Genomic DNA, 17,834 nt, shown 5'->3' with positions numbered 1-17,834 from the left:
TATTTATAATTATTTATAAATAAAATTTAAAAATAATCCATAATTTTATAATTTGATATTTGTAATTTTATTTATTATGAAATTATATCATTCATATACAGTTTATATATTACATATTATATGTTAAAAAGCTATTACATTACTATAAGATCATAATATATGTAATGTATATCATTATGTAGTTTTATAAATTATAGATACATTTATAATAAGATTATATAACCTAAAATATGAATAGGTATGTAACTAAACGACAGCTTTTAAAATAAATGCAGTATTCAAATGTTTAGACTTTTTTTTAATCTTACAAAACTGTATTTTCCTTTATAATTTGACTCTTATCAACGAGGGTCTTCATTGATCTTACTCACTTCTGTGAGGTGTAATACACATGTCATCTATTTTCTCTTATATTTCTCTTATCATATTTTAATACTTCAGTGTATTTTTCATACTGTTAAGAAATGAACTTGGTGATATGCATTTTTTTTGTATTCCAGATTGCTACGCTTTACGTATGGTCCTTCATTTCCTCCATTTAAAGTTCCTGATGAAGATGCCAGTCTGATCCCTCCTGAAATGGATAACGAGTGTGTAGCACAGACCTGGTTTCGCTTCTTACATATGTTAAGGTACTGTTATTTAGTATTGTGTGTTCTCTCTCCCTGGTCTCTTAGAGCAGGAACCACGCTGTAACTTCCGTGTTGGTGCTCAGTGTATGATGGCTAAATACAGCCCTCAGATGGAGCCACATTAGACAATAGGCACATCTACATCATGTGCCTCCTGTGCTCCCTGTCCCAGCAGAGTCAGGCTACCCTCAGCTGTGCTTGGTCTGTACTCTTGAAGCTTGTCCCTGTGGTACATGTAACATTTGTTTTCATGCCTACTGCTGCAGCCTGGATATTATCTCTCCCAGGACCTGCTCTCTCTGTATAGTAATTCTCTTCAATTCAGTATTACTGCTTCTTACTTTTCTCTCTACTAGCTACATCCTTATGTCCTATGGAACTTTTTTTCTGTTGCATGCTGCCCTAATTCTTAAATCATTTCCTCTCCATATTCTCTCATTCTAGTTTGACTGGCCTCATTTTTCTGTTTTGTGTATTAGTGATTCTTAATTACCCTTTTTATAAATTAGTGTGTTAACCATTCTCTATCTTTCTTCTCGTTTGTAGTTCATGTTTTTCATCTTTCAGTGATTTCAGCTTTTTAAAAATGTCTTTTTCTATGATCATTTTCTGTTTCCTTTAAAATTAGAAAGCCTTCCTGTGTAATTAATTCTTTTTCTCTTTTTTGGTAGTAATCCCGTGGATTTGAGTAACCCGGCCATTATAAGCTCTACTCCCAAATTTCAGGAACAGTTCTTAAATGTTAGTGGAATGCCACAAGAATTGAATCAGTATCCCTGCCTTAAACATCTGCCTCAAATATTTTTTCGTGCCATGCGTGGAATCAGCTGTCTGGTGGATGCATTCTTAGGTGAATTTTGTGTATGTTGCTAAATGTTTGGAGACCTACATGTAGATAAGTCTATAGTATATATTTAGAAACTATTATGGAAAGCCCAAAGCAAAAGATGGAACAGATTTGATTACATAGGACAAAAGTAGGAAAAAATTATTTGCAACAAATGTAATAGCTGGAAAGCTTTCGTTGTCTTTATATAAATCAAAGTATGCTAAGAAAAAGAATAAGACTTGGTAGATAAATGGACAAAGGATATGAATAAATTATTTGCGAAAGGAAAAATTTATTCTCAAGAAAATACAGATTAAAATACATTAGGGGGTGCCTGGGTGGCTCAGTGGGTTAAGCCTCTTCCTTCTGCTCAGGTCATGATCCCAGGGTTCTGGGATTGAGCCCCGCATCGGGCTCTCTGCTCCGCGGGGAGCCTGCTTCCCTTTCTCTCTCTCTGCCTACCTGTGTGATCTCTCTCTGTCAAATAAATAAAGAAAATCTTTAAAAAATAAAATAAAATACATTAGGTATCATTCTTATGTGCGTCACTGGGAAGCAGATTACACCTTTTGTGAATCATTATTTTAAACATTTTGGGGTGATTGAATGGCTCAGTTGGGTAAACGTCTACCTTTGGCTCAGGTCATGATCCTGGTGTCCTGGGATCGAGTCCTGCAATGGACCTGTTGCTCCCCCTGCTTGTGAGTGCTAGCTCACGGGCGCTCTCTCTGTTAAATAAGTAAAATCTTTTTTTTTTTTTTTTTAAAGATTTTATTCATTTTTTTGACAGACAGAGATCACAAGTAAGCAGAGAGGCAGGCAGAGAGAGAGGAGGAAGCAGGCTCCTCACTGAGCAGAGAGCCCGATGCGGGGCTCAATCCCAGGACCCCGAGATCATGACCTGAGCCGAAAGCAGAGGCTTTAACCCACTGAGCCATCCAGGTGCCCCAAGTAAAATCTTTTTTTAAAAAAGCCCCATTTTTCACATTTTAGGAATATGAAAAGTCAGTATTTTTAACTATTGAAAGGTAATAATATTTAGTATCTATTTTTTTCTAAAACATTTATTATGTACACTTGTTAATATATTACATAGGTAATATATTAGTTTAAATTAAGTTTGGCTGCCACATAACAACCGAAAATATCAGTGGTTTAAAAAGATAGTTTATTTTCACATATGGTAAGGCCAGGGCTAGCTAGTATAGGGCTGCGCTAGCTGTTCCATCATTGTAAGGGACCTAAGGCCCTTCTATCTTGTGGCTTTTTGTGTACTCTCTCAGGGACCGTGATGGTTAAATGAGTTCCAGCCATCCTGTTCAGCAGTTAGGAAGGGAGGAGAGTCTGTACTTGATTGGTCTTTTTAAGGAGATTCTTGGAAGACCCACCCAGCAATCACCCACTTCTCTATGGTCAGAACATAGCCACATGTAGCTGTAAGGGAGGCTAGAAAATGTAATTGTGTGTTTCAGGTAGCCGTGTCCAGCTAAAATTTGTGTTTTGTAACTCAGGAAGAGTGAATGGATATTGGGAGGCAGCTAGCCGTGTCTGCTCTAGTCGGCCTTCATTGGTATTATTTGAGGAAGATTTTTTGACCACGTGTTTGAAACTATGAAGAATAACTCCATTTGTCTTTTTCTTAAAGGCATTTCTAGACCCCGATCAGACAGTGCTCCTCCAACACCCGTGAATAGATTAAGTATGCCTCAAAGCACTGCTGTAAGTACCACCCCACCACATAACCGGAGGCACCGGGCTGTTACTGTGAATAAGGCCACCATGAAGACAAGCACAGTGAGTTTTCATCGCCATTATTACGCTGTATAGAGCTGACTTTCTAATCTGCCAACCTTTTAAAAAAGTCCTGCTGTTTTCTCAAACTTTTCTTGAGTGTGGATATATTCTTATACTCCCCTGACAGGTTAGTACTGCTCATGCCTCGAAAGTTCAGCACCAGACATCATCCACCTCTCCTCTCTCAAGTCCCAATCAGACTAGTTCTGAACCCCGGCCACTGCCTGCCCCTCGGAGACCAAAGGTTAACAGCATCTTGAATCTCTTTGGATCATGGTTATTTGATGCAGCATTTGTTCACTGTAAACTTCATAATGGGATAAACAGAGACAGCAGCATGACTGGTAAATATTGCTCAAGAAATATGTTATCACTTTTTTCTTTTCTTTTTTTTCTTTTTAATCTTTCCTACCTGCAAGATTAATATGTATCTTAAAAAGCTTTCTGTCTCTGACCAAGCAGTGTCTTGTGTTTAACCCCTTCCAGCTGCAGTAACAGAATTTTGGAAGTTTTCCTACCTGTCCTTTTTATGTCTGTTCTATGAGGTTTGGCTTTTGTCTGGTTTTATTAGACATACTTCAGGTTAGCCACTTTTTGTTGAATCAAATTCCTTTCAGTAGGTGGCCGGAAGTTCCCTTCATGTCAGCCAGGATAATAATATTGATAGAAAGAACTAAAGATTTTGATCAGAAATTTATTCACAAGAAGTGTTTTTCTTGGATCCTGGCAGCCATGCACTTATTAGTACATATAAATATTAGAAAATTTCTGCTTCATGAAAAACTCTTCTCAGGTTTTAGTCTAGAGAACTTTATTTCAGAGCACACTTAAAAAAATACCATTGCTCTGGAACTAAATAAGACTGGTGGCAAATGATAACTCAACCCTGATTTCTTCATTTAGATTTTATTACAGAAACGACACTGTTTAAATGAAATCTGATTTATTTTTGTCATCTTACCACTGTACTTGGGAATGGTGGCATAGTGTGCAAGATGGGAGTGTGGGGTAGTCCAGAACGTACTAGATATTTATGACACATCTTCTGGAGAACAGTAATCATGGCTCGCATTTACTGAGCGGCAATGACTATGTGCCCAGGTACCTTGTTATATGCACTAATGAGTGTATTGGTTGTTTGGTAAGAAAGCACAATTCCACCTGGAGTTAGGTATAGATTGAGAGAAAAGGTTGCCTAATTGCATTAGTTTATGCATCTCTAGGGAGAATATTAGTTCCAAGGATTAAAACTAATGAGATGACCATAAAGGTCTCTGCTTTCTCTCAGAAATGCATTCTTAGCTATTAGGAATCATCTCAGAACTAAGGTCTGTGTGGGTATTATACATGTATAATCATTTTAGATGTTTTAAAAAATCTTTTAAATAATTTAAAAAGGTGTGAATATGAAGATGGTTTTGGGTATATAATTTGAGATTGCATGTTTGAGTTTACGGATTCCTTTGTTTATTTTCTTCAATTTCAGATACTTTATATTCTACCATTTCCATATTATATTTTATTTACAAGTTTGACTGTAGTGCTTGTGTATGGATAAGTAAATGTACTCACTTATGACTAAATGAAAACTTTTAGAAAACCATTTTTGGCTTATATTTTCTTATGTTCATGTGGCTTATATTTTGAGTTTTCTGAACCATGTTTATATTTATTAATTTGTATTGGTATTGTATTTTCTATGATGAATCAGGCATATTTTTATTTTTATTTTTATTAAGGTACAATTCTTATAATTGTAACTTTTGGGTATCAAACTATTAACATTTACTACAATCCCTGAATCCAGAATGGCTCAATCTCCTGCCTTCTTAGTGGGCTTGCTTAAGAGAATATACAGATCTTCTCACTCTCTAGGGAGTTTGTAACAGCTTTGCTCACCCTCTTGTGCCAAAAGATGGATAATTCAGATAATATGTGGGCTACCAGTTCTTACTTTTAACTCTTAACATTTTCCTTGGTATGGAAAAGATAGAAGCTCTTCTTTCTCCTATTGTGTTTGGAGATGAGAAAGGCTGTTACATTACCCGGGAGATAGGAAGTGTCCTGGTATTTCACTGAGTTTGAGTGTTCCTGGGCACTGCTCTTGAACTTGTGGGGTTGGGAGAGGAGGGGTGGGATGGAAGGTTCGGAAATGCTAACACTGCTAGTGTGTTTTCTAAGTACTGGCTGCCATCAAGGAATTCTGCCATGCAGTTCACCTCTAACTTAAAATGTTTGCTTCTATGAACTGGTTAGCTGTAGACTGATGTGACATTACACTGTAGTTTGTAAAAGTAACATTGAGCTGGGAAGGGTTAATGAACTAAAATTTTAATGCACGTTATCGGCAGTTCAAAACCTCAATTCTCTGTAGTTGTGTAATTTTCTTCGTTCATTGTTTTGCATGATACAAAAATCATAATTTTGGATCTGAATGCACAATTTCCTGTTTTTGAATTAGCTTGTGGTATCATAAAGCTTTTAATCTAACTTTTAAAAAGCTAAAAAGCTTCTTAACTTAATGTAAAATTTCACCATCTTTAAAGTATTTTATAATTACTGCTGTCCTTTGATTTGTTTCCATTTATTTCTATTATCTTGCAGCATCTTTTATCCAAATTCTTCTTTCTTATAAATCTTGTAAGTAGGAACCAGAAGCTTCTCCTTAATTGCAGTCATGTTTTTATTTTTTTCATAATTCCATTAAAAATTTTGATTGTCATTGTCTCTTGTAGTTTTTGCACTTGGGAAGAAAAATACTTTTCTGTGTTTTGAATGGGGAAGATTGTTGGCAAAAGCAAATTAATCTGCCTGAATCAGTCCCATTATTTCTGTACACTAGTCTGGTCATGTCATGAATTCCAGGACTTTGCACTAACTGTGTTTTGGCTTTTCTTTTTTTTTTTTTTTTAAAGCTTTAAGCTTATTTTTATACAGATTTAGTGTTTGATTTGTATGCATTCTGCATGTAGTGTTTTTCAAATGTATTATTGCTGGATAGCTTATTCAGGACTAAAAATGGCTCATGGGAAGTTGCATAAAGATTTATGCTTGACTCTGCATTCTATTAAAAATAATTTAAACATTTCATGTAGAGTGATAAAAGATTTCAGAGTGATTTTCAATACACTGTGAAATCTTTTGTTAAAAAAATAAGCAACTTTCAAAGGGCTTCTGTTTCAGTGACAATGAATGACCATGATAATCTTTCTTACCAATCCAATTTTCTGATTTATCAACCTCAAGTTAGCTGCTGTCTGTGGTTGTTAAAATTCATTCTCATTTTGCTTGGTTGGGCGATTCTTTGGTGTGTGTTTTGGAGTTGGGTGGGTGGTGGGAATGCTCTCTCTTCCTCTCTACCCATTTCTCCTCCTTACTTTGCCCTCTCCCTAAAGTATACAAACTGGCATGGGCTTGCCCATTCGATTATGATGTCTGTTTGGGGTAATGTGTAAATTGCAGTAGCTATTTTTCTTAATGTTTAAGCATCATTCTGCAGGAGGAGGAAAAAGAATAAATAAGAGAAAAGCCAAATTCTTTTATTATATATCTGTATTCACATACAGATATATACACATGTACTCTGCTGATCAAAAATTCAGTTGAAGAATGCTTCTAGTAGAATCTATTAAGCTGATAATACCACTGTAAATTGTTACCATTTTCAAAGAAGATTTCAGAGAGCCCCTTCTGAAAAAAATTAAGACGTAGTTGCCAAACAAAAGCATTATTGAATTCTATTTAACAATTTAATGACACCAACACTTGATCTTTGTGTCCAGGGTCCCATGAGCCTATTTGCATATTGACAAATATAATAAAATGCTCCTTTTCTCTCCTCAGCCATTACAACACAAGCTAGCATGGAGTTTCGGCGGAAAGGGTCACAAATGTCCACAGACACCATGGTTTCCAATCCTATGTTTGATGCAAGTGAATTTCCTGATAACTATGAAGCAGGAAGAGCTGAGGCTTGTGGGACACTGTGTAGGATTTTTTGTAGCAAGAAGACTGGAGAAGAGATTCTACCAGCTTATTTATCCAGGTCTTAGAATTTTTTTGTTTATTTTTCCATTTATATAGTTTTGATAGTGAAACTCTATTATAGCATGGCTTGGTAGGCTGAAGTGATAAGTAAATTTTGGTCTGAAATACTTTCAAATGTCTGTAAGTAATTGGAATTTGGGCTTGAAATTCTTGCATTTTACCTGTCTCATCAAATTTGGCAAAGATCCTTAAGATGCTTTTTATTTTAAAAGTATTATTTATTTCATCATATATGACTTTTCTTAATGATGGAGAGATTTGGAAGGATCACATTAATTAAATAGATTTTTAGCAGAATATTAGGTACTACAGATGATCCAGAAATGTTAGCTGTAAATCTGGCCTCTGAGGAGCTTATTTTCTCAAGTGAGCAAAGGCATGTACATAAGTAATAATGATCCATTAATAATAGGAAGTTGGTAGGAGAAAGGCAGAGGTCAAGTGCTGTGGGCCTTCAGAAGAAGCAGCAGTACACACTTACCCCAGGGGTTCAGGAAAGAGTTACAGAGAATGGGGTGATTTTGCTGGACTTAAGAAGGATAGGTAGCATTTAGCATACCTTAGCAGGTTGGGTATGGTCCTCTTACCCAAGTGGATGACTTCAGCTATCTTGGTAAATGGCTTTGCCAGCCAATTCAGTTGCTCAGGCCAGAAACTAGGAGTCATTTTAGACTCTTCTCCCTCTTCATCTTTAGATGGTAAACCATCTCCTGCCTTTCTGTTACTTAACCCGCTTTCTAATCTCCACTCTGTCCTCACCGTGACACTTTAGATCTTGTCACTTTTTTCCTAAATTAACTTGTAGCGGCCTCCTATTTCTCTTGACTCTGTTTTTCCTTCCTGAGCTGATCATTCACATAGCTGCTAAAGTGATCAACAAGATCATTCAGGTGTCTATACCTGTTGGGTTCTCAGGAATGACGATTTAACTGAATTAGAGGGGACCAAGTGCAGAATTCTGTAGGCCTGAAACAAACTGGTACATGCAGGCAGCTAATCAGGGATATCTTAATGGGCTCTTGGCTTTAAGTAATAGGAAACTCCTTAGTGTGATTTAAGCAAAATGGTAATAAGTTACGAGAAACTGCTATTTAATACATTTTAAGGTCAGGACTTACAGCAGGGCCTCACAAAAGGCAGGGATCAGAAACTAGAAAGTGTTCAAGGAACAAAACAATTTTCTTCCTTTCTGTTTCTCTGTCTTCATGGTCTCCTAGAACTGCTTCATTCTTCTCTGCAGATTTTTTTCTTATATTCAGTAGGCTTCTGAGTTCCCAAATTCCATGGCTTTGGTCTAGATGAACAATTTCAGATACCTGGGAAGGAGGATATGATTAATCAGGTGTCTTCCTCTGCTGTAGTCAACTACAACTATGTGGGTGGGTCACATGGATGGCTGGAGCTCATCCCTTGTGATGAGGGCATAGTCTCAGAAGGGAGACTGTGGGTTGGGGAGATACCCTGAAGTGTAAATAGCAACAAGGGAAAAGGCTGTGACCATGAACTTTCTGTCTGGCCCCTAAGACCAACCAAAAGAGCAGATTTGCTACAGGGCAAGTGATGAACCTAGTTATGAAACTGTTAAGTTTGAAATGCCTATAAAATATTAATCAACGAATATTTATCAAGTTCCTACTATGTGCCAGACACTGTGCATAGGAAGTACTGGAGTAATTAGTACAAATTATCAGTAATCAATAATTAGACATGACCTGCTTTCAAGTATTCAACACACTTTTGGTTAACAGGTCTGGAGCTCACTTGAGAGGCATAGACTAGAGACTGATTCGATTATATTCAGGAGCTTAAAACCAGGTTAGTGCAAGAAAGAGCCTAGAGTGCAGCTTGACAGCCTGTTGGATACCAGTATAGGAGGCAGGCGGAGTAAGAGTGTCTATTACAGAAAACAGCTACAGAGGTCACAGAAGGAAAAGAAGAGAAGCGAGTAAAGGGTTGAATGCTTTAAAAAAGGCAGAGTAAGTTAAGACTTAGACATGTCTTCTGGATTTAGCAATTGAGAGGCTGTTGGTTATTTGCTGACATGGTTTCAACTGAATTCTAGGAGTAGAAGCTAGATTGCAGTGTTTTGAGTTGTGACCAGGAGGTAAGGAAGTTGTTTCCAAGAGGTTTGTGGAGAAAAGTGCCTCACAGTAGTAGAAGAGTTGACCGATATCATTGCTCTTGAATGATGGAAGATCAAACACGTAGTTGATTGGGGGTTAGGAGAGGAAGCTAAGGGGAAGGTGGGCTTAGGTGTATTCCTGAAAGGAGTCTTACTCAGACTTACCTCCATGTCATGGTAAATGCAGATTTCTTTCTTTCATTGTCCCCCCAGAAATGATGGGGAAGGGGAAAAGACACAACACACACCTTTTTTTTTTCCCCTTCAGGAATTGGGAAATACTGCAGAATTTTACTGGCATGGAATTCAGTTCACTAATTCCTCTAGTTTAGTGATAATTACTGCAGTCATTTGTTTTGGTGACTTCATATGCAGGCAGCTATAACTGAGTTGCAAGGCTTAACATTTCACGAAGGTGTAATAGACATGAATCTTTTTTCTCTTTTCATTAGGAAAGATAATTTGGTTCTTAGTATATTTGCTTTTGAATTGTTCTAACTCTAGTAATACTTTTTAAAGGATAGAAATAGTGAAGAGTGGAAATGGACTTTCAGATGACTGTGTAGAAAATATTAATAATTATGAAAACAGTTGACCAGCAGTTTATTTAAAATTTTTTTCTTGCTTTCCTAGATTTTACATGCTTTTAATTCAAGGTTTGCAGATAAATGATTATGTGTGCCATCCTGTCTTGGCCAGCGTTATTCTAAACTCCCCTCCTTTGTTCTGCTGTGACTTGAAAGGGATTGATGTTGTGGTTCCTTACTTTATTTCAGCTCTTGAAACCATTTTGCCTGACAGGTAAGCTCTCACTCTGTACTAGCATATCACTTGTGGGTTTGACTTGGTCTGTTTTTGTGCTTCCTCCCCAATTTCCTAATTTATCCTATGCAGTTGTCTTCATAACTCAAGGGGACTCAGGTCACATTACGTGAGCATAGAACATCCAGACACACCTCATCCCTGAATTCATTTAGTTCTAATTTGTCTGGGCATGTTGAATCCTTTTTGGCCTGGTCTAGAGAGCTAAGAACAAACCAGCCTGGAGGTCCTATTTGTATAGAGTAGATGAAACGTTTGAAATCAATAAGTCAGGTTTTAGTTTTCTGTAACAGTTTAACATAGAAGTTCACACACACACAGGCAGAATATAAACACAGTGGAAAGTAGTTACTTCACTCTTTATGAAACCAAACCCAGTGCTTATATTGTGAAAAACTGACATAATGTATATTTGGCAATAGCTAAAAACAAGCTTTGGTTTGGAAATACCAATAGCTATTTCTTGTTTGTTTGTTTGTTTGTTTGTTTTTGGCAGAGAGCTCTCAAAATTCAAAAGCTATGTAAATCCAACAGAATTGAGAAGATCTTCCATTAATATCCTCCTTTCTTTGTTGCCCCTCCCTCATCATTTTGGCACAGTCAGATCTGAGGTAATGTTTTATTGAAGTTTTTTATATTCTGTATTTTATTTTGTGAACTTAAGTCAAATTGTATTTTAAAAATGGAACATGAGCTTTTTAAAACTTTTCTCAGATTATTTCAATCAAATCGACAAAGTTGATTTGTTTTTCTTCTGTCAGCCAGCCAGCCTGGCTTGGTCTACTGTTTCAGGTAACAACAGCTAGTGAGAGCTAATAATAACGTGTGTTGTGTGAGTTAGTGCCAGCCTTAGCACAGGGGCTAGTACTGGTCAGATTGAAAGCCTTGCCTGTTAGCCTGGTCTCTGTCCACTGTAGGAGTTGCTACACGGGCATAGTGCACCACAGCAGTTGATGGTGAATATTGTTTGTTTCTTCCATAGGTGGTCCTGGAAGGAAAGTTTAGTAATGATGACAGCTCTTCATATGATAAACCAATAACTTTTTTGTCCCTGAAGTTGCGACTTGTGAATATACTAATAGGTGCCTTGCAAACAGAAACGGACCCCAACAACACTCAAATGATACTAGGTTTGTGTTCACACAGTTTTTTGTAAGAGAACCCATAGGCTGTTGACCCCAGGCATGCTTGGAAGGCAGGGGTCAGTGATGAAGCCTGAGCCCAATACAGCTGTATTTATTCTGAATCAGAGGCAGAATATGTTTGCTTTTGCATGTGCAAAAGTTTAAAGGGGTGAGATGAGGGAAGAGAAAAGCGTTACAGTTATCTTAGGGGGTCATTTTTGCTTAGTTTTATTTGTGCTATTTTTCTCTTTCCCTCTTGCCTTTCCTCTCTCCTCCTTTCCCTTTACTCCCTTCTTCCTTTTCTACCCCCCCCACCCCCCCACCAATATCTGCGTTTTCCTCTGCATCCTGCCCATTGTGGCCCTGGGGAAGGATTTTGAGTTTGGTACAAATCTGGAAGTTGTGTCAGAACCCTGCCAGGAGGAGACTGAGAAATAGATAGCTGTTGCTGTGCTTCCTCCCTTTTTTCTTAATGTTCTCTCTTGGTCTCCTGATCATACTGATTCTCTGTTTTATTTTTAGTTTTTAAAAATTTTTTTAAGATTTTATTTATTTATTTGTCAGAGAGGGGGGGGGGCACAAGCAGGGTGAGCGGCAGGCAGAGGGAGAAGCAAACTCCTCGTTGAGCAGGGAGCCTGGTGTAGGACTCGATCCTAGTACTCTGGGATCATGGCTTGAGCCAAAGGCAGACACTTAACTGACTGAGCCACAAAGGTGTCCCTGATTCTCTCTTTTAGATGGCTCATCACTATGCTCACTGCCATATATTAAGCCATATATATTGTTTTTCAGCTTGATTACTACAATTCTCTCTGTACTTTTGACTTTTCATCAAAGCCAAGAGCATGGCCATAGGTACAGGTGCTTTGAGGACAGTACTAAAGAACTGAATGGAATGGCTTTCATCCTTGAGCAAATCTTATTGTAAAAAGAATATTCTCCCAAAGTGTCAGGTAATAACAGAGGGAAGAGCTGATTGCATGTCTTGTTCAGTGTCTTCACTGTTGAGAGAAGAAACCAACAGCAAGGAAGACCTTCATGGGGGGAAGTGGAGGTTAAATTTGATCTTGTAGGACAGAATTTGAATAGGCAGAAATGACGTTAGGTTTTCATTTCAGGAGACGAAATGTCGTTGCCAAAGAATTGGTGGTGGCAGGAATAGTTGGACTGAGTGTTCTTGAAGTATGTATAGTATGTTATGCAGTGAGAAGGTGGAATAAATAGGGAAGAATAAATCCTTTCATTTTGAACGAGTTGAAAGAACAGATTAAATCTTGCTATGGACATTGGGGAGGGTATGTGCTTTGGTGAGTGCTGTGAAGTGTGTAAACCTGGTGATTCACAGACCTGTACCCCTGGGGATAAAAATATATGTATATAAAAAATAAAAAATTAAAAAAAAAATCTTGCTATGAGGGGGCCTCCAAGTTGAGTTTTAGGTTATTGAAATAATGTATCACTTGAAATCAGATAATTTTCTACAGAGTTGTTTAGTTCTGCCTTACCCTTGCCCTGAAGAGCTCTGTATGTACATTTCAAGGAAGAGTCACTTGTCAGTTCTTGCCATAGATTAGCAAAACTGTGTCTGTCCGCTCTTTATTTACTGTGGACAAGAGTACTCCCACACTGAGATGAGAAGCAGTGTGCTAAGCTCACCATCTTATTTCTGTTCTAGCCTTTCTAGGGCTGTAAGTTCCTTGATAGTAAATATGTGCAGCTTGCCTTCAAAATACGCAGCCAGGGGTAGCCCTCAACCGTGTGGCTTTAATCATTCTTAAAAAGCAGTCTGATCAAGGGCATGTGGGTGGCTCTGTTGGTTGAGTGTCCGACTGATGATTTCCTCTTGGATCATGATTTCATAGGTTGTAGAATCAAGCCCCACATCTCGAGCCCCAGGCTCTGTGCCCTGCAGGGAGTCTGCTTGAGATTCTCCCCTCTCCCTCTGCTCCTCACCCCACACATACCCTCTCCTTCTCTAGCTTACTTTCCCTCAAATAAATAAAATAAGTAAATAAATAAATCTTAAAAAAAAAAAAGGGCAGTCTGATCAGAAAGATACAGCTGTGATTTTTGTTATTTTTCCTTTATTTCTAAAAGAACAGAATCAGTTTTTTAAAAGTATTCCATAATATTTTTCTTAGTTTGGGGGTACTGGGATGGCTCAGTCAGTTGGGCAGCTGCCTTTATCTCGGGTCATGATCCCAGGGTCCTGGGATCAAGTCCTGCATTGGGGTCTCTGGTTGGTGGGGGGCCTACTTCTCCCTCTCCCTCTGCCTGCTGCTCTGAATACTTGTGATCTATCTCTCTGCCTCTGTGTCCAATGAATGAATAAAATCTTTAAAATATGTGTATTTTTTTTTCTTAGTTTATAATAGCCTTGAAATTGAGATGCTTACATCTGGTCTGAAATACCAGTTAGTGGTCATATTTTTATATAGTTCAGTTTGACCTTCAAGTTTATTTTAGAAAATGTGGGTTTTTTTTTTTTTTTAAGATTTTTATTTATTTATTTGACAGAGATCACAGGTAGACAGAGAGGCAGGCAGAGAGAAAGGAGGAAGCAGGCTCCCCGCTGAGCAGAGAGCCCCATGTGGAACTTGATCCCAGGACCCTGGGACCATGACCCGAGCCGAAGGCAGAGGCTTTAACCCACTGAGCCACCCAGGTGCCCCTAGAAAATGTGGTTTTAAAACACATTTGATGATTGATGCGATGGCAGATCAGAATTAGGGCATTTCTAAAGAGTGTTTTTTTCATACCAGTCCATAGATTTATTGGTAATATTATGGACATTTCAAGAGTAGTCAGCTAAAATCATATTCTTATCTCTTTTGAGATATGTTAGCCATTTTAATATTCTTATCATATATTTAAATAAAATGCTTTTTTTTTTCTCTTACAGGGGCAATGTTAAATATTGTTCAAGATTCAGCACTTTTAGAAGCCATTGGTTGCCAAATGGAGATGGTAAGAAGCATACCACATGTTATCTGTCAGAATATCAGCATCTGATTAGATGTAAATTGCATTCCAAAATGTTTGTCCTTGTGATTTTTAAAGGCATTTGTTTCTAAATTCAGCTCATTGATTCAGAAGGATCATATTTTAAAATAAGTATTTTGAGGTTTTTTTACCTTTCAGGGTTTCCTTAGCCATTCATCAGGTCCTTGAGAGATTCTGCACGAGAGACATTTCAGCCAAATGCAGTCTTCATTTCTGGACAGTCTCTACTTAAAACTCTTAACTTCTTTATTGTGCTGGTGAACTGGCTTGAATAATCTAAGAGAAGCCCCCTATTCTATACTTCTTCCTAGTAGATCTAATGCTGTCCAGAAACAAGCATTGAGTTTATTCTTTTCCATCTCGTCAGCTCTTTGAGCTTCCCTAGACCAAAGCTTGAAGATCCCCAAAGCACCAATATTTCCAAATTAAAAAGCTTCCTGGAGACTCCCATTGCCCCTTGCCTCTGGCTTCAGAATAGGTGACCTCCCACCTGGAGTAGAGGCAGGACCGTGGAGAAATAGAGTATTCTGGAATGAGCTGGATAGATACAGGATGGGTGAGCAAATTATTATTAAGGAAATTATATTTGTATCCTAGTAGGTGGCTAATAATAATCAGCTAATCTGGATATAATGAATTTTGTTTATTGGAGGAAAAATGAGAGAAACCTTTAACATATAGCCCCTACATGTATAGGAGTTAATCTTTTTACTAACCATGATATTTTATTGTTTAAGTTCTGTGATGTAACTACATTTAAAAGTTACTGTTGCTTATTTGTGTTGTATTTTTAATAAGCTTGTACTCCTGAAGTTTTGCTTAGGAGGTATTGGGTAATTCTTAAAGGACTCAGAGTCATTAGCTAGTGAAGTCAAGTGAAGATAGAAAAAGGACTTTGGCTGCCCCTTTGCAAAGAACACTGCAGAATGGACACCCATAATCATCAGACCCTTCATACCCTTTAGTAGATGGTGTCTATGCAAAAACACCATTAGTAGTTTTAATCCCTTGTCAGTTTTTTTTTTTTTAAAGATTTTTATTTATTTATTTGATAGACAGATAAAGATCACAAGTAGGCAGAGAGGCAGGCAGAGAGAGGGGGGGAAGCAGGCTCCCCACTGAGCAGGGAGCCTGATGTGGGGCTCGATCCCAGGACCCTGAGATCATGACCTGAGCTGAAGGCAGAGGCCTAAACCACTGAGCCACCCAGGCGCCCCCCCTTGTCAGTTTTTATCTGTGTATCAGTTTGTGCTACTTCTCTGGCCCATTCCGTTTTATCAGTATGGCTTTTAGTGACTGACTTCTATCTGTACTTGTCAATTTCGGGGGTAGTCCTCAAATATTTGATCCATTTGTATTTAACTAGGGTGGTGGAGAGAATAACCTGAAGAGTCATAGTCGCACTAATAGTGGTATTAGTTCAGCAAGTGGTGGAAGCACAGAACCCACAACTCCTGACAGTGAAAGACCTGCTCAAGCTCTCCTAAGGGATTATGGTAAGCCATGTTTGTTTTTTTGAAATCCAAAGATTATTGGTAACTTTTAATGCCCAGATACATAAAACAAAATCTTTCTAAACAAAATTTGAATGTTCGTGATTTTAATGTATTTAAGTATTATACTTAAATGTATAAATTAAGTATAATACTTAATAACTTAATACTTATTACTCTAAAAGATTTTTAAAAAGTAAACAAATCTTGTAAAATTACCTCTATAGCTTTTAATAACTAGATTTTGGGTAGTTTTTTAGATGTTATAAATGATTACAGTGGGTGGCAATTTATGGGTTCTGTTACCAGCTACTGGTTATATACAGAGAAGTAGAATGTGCTCTGCCTCAGGCTCTAATGAGAGAGCCAGCACATCAATTATTGCAGTATGGTAAGTGGAGTGATAAAATATACATTGGAACCCAGAGAATAGAGTCTTTGTGTTTAAAAACTACACCCTACTATAACTGGTTAGATTTTTTAGTCACAAATTTTAAGCAAAAGTGAAGAAGCATTTGCTAGCAGAGCATCAGTGACGTCCTTTACCTTGGCAATTACTTTATGGGTTCTGTGAATTTGTGGGTGCCTTTTTTTAATACATATTATTAATATTGTGTTGAATCTCTGAGTGCTAGTCCAACATGACTGGAATGAAATCTAGATCCTTAGATATGAATTCCTTAGATATGAATTACCTGGAGAATTCATGAGCCTAGGAGTCTAGGCATGTTTAAGTTTGCTTTCAGTATCCTTGAGCACGTCAAATACATTGGGTCATCATGCGGTTATTTAGCAAATTTAAAAATTGCATTTATAAAGAAGTTATTTAAATTGTTATTCATTATGTTCATGGGTTTAAATATACTATAGGTGAAAATTTGTTTTTCATGCTTTCTAAAACACTTCCAAAGAACTTTTTGAATTATTGTATGTGTTCTAATATAAATGTTTGAAGTGATTATTGTTTGTTTCAGCCTTTTGAACTGGTGTTAGTGAGTTCTGGTTGTAATGTCGTAAAGTAGTTTTTACTAAGAAATCCAGATTTGTGTTAGTGTCGCATGAATGTCTCTCTTTAATGATCATTCCTTTTTCTGTTGTCACTGCCCTCTTTCTGATAGGATCGACAGGTATAATGTCCCTAAAGCTTCCTTTATAAATTCAATTTAATTTGTCCTAATTTTTTATTAGCTAAGTAGTGATTACTTTTAAATGTAGAACTGGAGGCCAAATAAAAACATGGCAACTTGGTTATCTAATTCTTTTAGAAGTATTAAAGTAGCTTTAGAGAATTAAATGTCAAAATATGTTTGAGAAGGCATTGCATGTGACTTTTGATAGTTTAAACCCTGAAAATAATTTCAGCAGATGTTTTAGGGTATTCTTAGTGTCTGAGGAGATTCTAAAATGTGAATTCTCTTTTCTGTAAAATTCCACGGATATAATTGATAGCGTTTTCATTGTTTTTTTGAAAATGTAACTCTCTATGAGTTAATTAAGAAATTTTAAGATATATCGAACTGCCAAATCCTAGTGGATGTCTGTGTAAAAGTACCTGAGCTGGGAGCTAAAAGCTGCTTCAGTCCAGTGTGTGTGCCCTATGCACTGTTGTTCAGTCAGGCTTAATGCTCAGGCCCATGGGGTGGGGAGCATAGCACTGTGTGGGTGCCCGTCATGCTCACTGTGGCTGCTGTGGTCTGTGCCTGGTGGAATGCTGTGCTTCTTGTTACTAATGCTTAGTTGTTTTCCCTCCCTGTGGGATGTGGCATTGGGGTTATATCCTAGCTCTTAATACAGATTCAGCTGCTGGGCTCCTGATTCGCAGCATTCATCTTGTCACCCAAAGACTCAACTCCCAGTGGCGCCAAGACATGAGCATATCACTGGCAGCTCTAGAGCTCCTCTCTGGCCTGGCAAAGGTGAGGAGAACAGTCCTTTTATTTTAGCCCAATAGCTGTGGACCGTGAGTCC

General features: G+C 37.6%; 1 protein-coding gene across 7 annotated transcripts in view; it reads left to right on the top strand.

Moving 5' to 3' along the window:
• The window catches only part of RALGAPB (Ral GTPase activating protein non-catalytic subunit beta), an 81,729-nt gene that overhangs the window by 27,594 nt on the left and 36,301 nt on the right, over positions 1–17,834 (top strand). For 2 of the 7 annotated variants that reach the window (XM_059133213.1, XM_059133214.1), the window contains exons 6-17: positions 501–632; positions 1,304–1,482; positions 3,107–3,255; positions 3,383–3,599; positions 5,860–5,895; positions 7,099–7,300; positions 10,058–10,225; positions 10,743–10,857; positions 11,229–11,376; positions 14,273–14,337; positions 15,740–15,878; positions 17,649–17,782. In XM_059133213.1, the coding sequence (XP_058989196.1) occupies positions 501–632; positions 1,304–1,482; positions 3,107–3,255; positions 3,383–3,599; positions 5,860–5,895; positions 7,099–7,300; positions 10,058–10,225; positions 10,743–10,857; positions 11,229–11,376; positions 14,273–14,337; positions 15,740–15,878; positions 17,649–17,782 (1,684 nt within the window). The remainder of the gene's footprint in view (positions 1–500; positions 633–1,303; positions 1,483–3,106; positions 3,256–3,382; positions 3,600–5,859; positions 5,896–7,098; positions 7,301–10,057; positions 10,226–10,742; positions 10,858–11,228; positions 11,377–14,272; positions 14,338–15,739; positions 15,879–17,648; positions 17,783–17,834) is intronic. The other 5 variants (XM_059133217.1, XM_059133215.1, XM_059133220.1 and 2 more) reach the window with 5 other exon arrangements.

This window comes from Mustela lutreola, chromosome 9 (assembly GCF_030435805.1).
Source record: "Mustela lutreola isolate mMusLut2 chromosome 9, mMusLut2.pri, whole genome shotgun sequence".
In the NCBI taxonomy this organism is placed as follows: domain Eukaryota; kingdom Metazoa; phylum Chordata; class Mammalia; order Carnivora; family Mustelidae; genus Mustela; species Mustela lutreola.
This window is presented reverse-complemented; position numbering and strand designations above follow the sequence as displayed.